This window comes from Austrofundulus limnaeus, unplaced genomic scaffold (assembly GCF_001266775.1).
Source record: "Austrofundulus limnaeus strain Quisiro unplaced genomic scaffold, Austrofundulus_limnaeus-1.0 Scaffold256, whole genome shotgun sequence".
Taxonomy (NCBI): Eukaryota; Metazoa; Chordata; class Actinopteri; order Cyprinodontiformes; family Rivulidae; genus Austrofundulus; species Austrofundulus limnaeus.
The window spans coordinates 66,365-69,866 of record NW_013952658.1 but is presented as its reverse complement, the minus strand read 5'-3'; the positions used below and the strand labels follow the sequence as shown (position 1 = coordinate 69,866).

The window sequence follows — 3,502 nt, the reverse complement described above, 5'->3', positions numbered from 1 at the left end:
AAATGCACAACCCCATCTGAGCTCAAGTGTTCAGTTAATGTTCATGTTAAAATATATTTTTAAAAATGTACAAAACTAAACAGCTTACAGTATTTTTACAGTCTTTGTTTTACTGTTAAAGTATATGTTTATGAAATAAAGTCTAAGGCTACAACTAATTGTGGATCCCTTTAATAAAGCAGCTTTGCAATCACTGTCAAGTCTGTGAGTCTTTTTACAACAGCAATCCAATGATGAATCAGCCCCACAATGTTTTTACATTTAAGCTTGTTTCAGAGCCAAGTCACGAGGAATAGGTCAGGTCACTTACCTCTCTTGCCATGATGTCATTTCCAGAAATCGTGACTCAGTTTCTGAAGTTGTTGTTGAAACTGTTATGTAATGAACAAGGCAGGGCCACATGCCAGGGATCTGAAATCCTGAATACTTGGCCCAGTGCTGAAAGGTTGTGGAATACCTTGCATGTTGCAAATAAATATTGAAGCCTAATTCTACAATTGAACAATTTCTTTCAAAGGAAATGCCAATGCTCCTTAAAGTGTATCTTACTGAGCAAAGATAACCCCGCCCCAAGGCGATATTTGAAAAATGCATCAAAATGGGTAGGGGAGGGGGTGTGGGTGGGGAAGGAGAGGCTTTTATACCAGAACACAGGCGCTGTGATGAAACCGTGGAGAAGACACGTCACCATAGAGAGCCGTTAACCAATATGCAAATTAGCCTGCAGTACCACTGCTCTACCCATATGAGCAGCAAAAACACGTTTTTATACCAAATATTACATATTTGAACAAATACGCACAAAAACATCAAAATTAGCATAGAAACAGTACTAAATAACATTTTAGACACATTCTAGACATTTTATCAGCTGAAAAAAGTTAATTTTGGGGTAAGTTATGCTTTAAGAAAATACATCATTGGGTGGCTGTATACATTTTATTTGGAAATGGACAACACAGTCAGTCTTGGCTTGTCCACCACCCATCTCTCTTCCAAGGTAACACTGTTCAGAAACAATCATTTTCAACAAGCTACATGAATTAGCATGCTAGTAGGTGATTTAATAGTTAATTATTTGCTGGGTTATTTTCATCTCTAGTGAGCTTGTAATTTAACACTGGTTTGTCAGACTCTTTGTTACTTTGCGAAGAGCAGAAAATAAGAAAATAAATAACATTATGTGCAGCAGGCAAATTTACTTTAGATTTATGAATGCATTGATCTGGTGCTTTAGTTTAGTTTTGGACTGCAATGTTGCGGTGCTGACAATAAAGAAAGATGACAGCTTGAAAAATTTTTTTTCTCTTAAATGGACAATAAAAAAACACCCTGACCCTGCTCAACATCAGGCAATATAGAAAAAGGATGAATAAAAGCTACACGTGTCACACTATGTTTTATCATTTATATTCTAATGTTTTTTTCCCATGTTAGTTTGACCATCATTTGTTTTCGTCTTTTTTATTTGGTAGACAATGGACCTCACGCAAGAACATTTTTGTATTTTTATCCTAAATTTCTCTTACTGCTGTTCATAGGAACATGCCACGTCAGATTCAGCAAACACTTCCATCTTCAGGAAGAGTGTGTAAATGAGGAGTGTAAGCTGATAAATGCCACCTGGAAGTATTCAGGTGCTCGTGCACGAGGACAGGACATTACCATAATTACCGCCCCAATAATATCATATAAGCAACTTCCTGCCCCACATGCCAGGAAGTATTTATTCACATGTGATTTTGTTCGTATCTGAAGAAAATCTTAAAATACGAGAAAATTGGTGAATGCCACAAATTCTCCTAAATCACTCGTATGCACAATTAAGAACAAATCTGTTCGTACCAACGTTTTTTGCATGAGGCTCAATGTTTGAAAATGATGAGGGTGTTAATTACCAATGACAAATGCAGGAACGAAGGCTCCACATGGTATTGGCATGGTGATGGCCAGGGAAGACATACAGAACTAGAAGATAAAGAGAAAAAAAGGCAGATAAAAGACAAAGTAACTGAATAACATGGCATCTTAATTAGCCTCAGAGTTCATTTCAGTGTGCCCCTCGAGGATAGCCAAGTTGAATCCTCGAGCAGCAGTGAGGGGGCGGCCCTGCGAAGCTTATTGCTGAGATTACATTGAACTGTCACATTCACTCTTCATTTGACAGACCCTGACATAATCTCTGGGTAATGAGCAGGCTCCACTGATTGGCCAACACCGCACCAGGTGAGGGGAAGTGTTGGCTAATTAGGCAGGACAAACAAAACTGGGAAAATGTCAGAGCTGACCATGTGTGAGGATTATAGTCAGAGCTGTGCATACGGGTGTGAGTTTGTTTAAGTATTACTGTATTTACTGCACTAATTCAACTCAGAGAAAATATTATTCAAAAGTACAAGTCAGAATATGGATACAAAAGGATTTTCAAGGCCCTAAACATCCCCAGGAGTTCTGTTAAGTCCATCAATGTTCAGCATGTGTAAATGTACTAAGAGCAGGTTGCTCCCAAAAAACTGTTTTACTGTTCAGGAAGGTGAATAGTGAAAGACCACAAAGACACTTCAGCACTCTGGATGAGTTACAAGTTTCAGCTTTATATTGCTCTCAGCTTCCTTTTAAGCATTAAGTATGTGTGCATGTCTGGTTTTGAAATCTATTACTACTACTTATAATTACTTAAAAAATAAAAAAATGTATTTCACTCAAAAAATGAAATGTATATGAAAGAGGGGAAAAAAGTTCTGAATGAAAAGGGTGCAGAGTGAAGAAAAATACATCTTATATCTGCCCCTTAACTACTTTGTATGTCACTTTATTTGCCCAAAACACTTTTTGAGAGTAGTTTTGCTGATCAGGTTTTAAATTAACAGAATCTGGAAATCAGCATCCTCGTGTCAATAAACTACACTGAAAACTCAGGAACACAGAACCCCACTTTACACTCTTCTACTGCACCCACTCGCTCTTTTGCAGAGCTCTTGTTATGTAATTTGCTTCCAGGATGAAGTTCAGAGCACAGAAGAACACTTTCACTTTCAAACACTTTGGCATTACATGAAAAAGGGAAAAAAAGGAACATAAACACTTTGTTGTATCATTTGCGTTTCCTCTCGATGCAACAAGTGAAAAAAGTCAACATAATCGGAATACAGACAGCAACACTTTCACAGATGGGCTGTCAGGAACTGAGCTCAACTTTTTGTTTGATTTCTCTTCAAAAGTGAGACAGTGAGAGGAACACGAAGGCTGGTGAAAGACAATGGGCCTCATGCAAGAACATGTTCGTATTCTCCTAAATTTCTCTTACTTTTGTTCGTACAAAGGGTTCGTACGAACATGCTACGTCAGATTCAACAAACTCTTCTATCTTCAGGAAAAGTGTGTAAATGAGCTGCGTAAATTACACCTGTTCTATCCAGCTGCTTGTGCACGTGAGAGATTAGCATAATTACCACCCCAAAAACAACATATAAGGCTGAGTTTCCTGCCTCAGATACAAGGA

The 3,502-nt window shown here is 37.9% G+C and overlaps 1 protein-coding gene across 1 annotated transcript in view; it reads right to left on the bottom strand.

The window, feature by feature from the left end:
• Window positions 1–1,898: 1,898 nt before the first annotated feature.
• Window positions 1,899–3,502, bottom strand: part of LOC106526060 (chloride channel protein 2) — a gene marked incomplete at both ends in the record, with an annotated part of 63,528 nt that continues 61,924 nt past the window's right edge. The window contains 1 exon segment of the mRNA XM_014020520.1: window positions 1,899–1,968. Within this exon segment, the coding sequence (XP_013875974.1) occupies window positions 1,899–1,968 (70 nt within the window).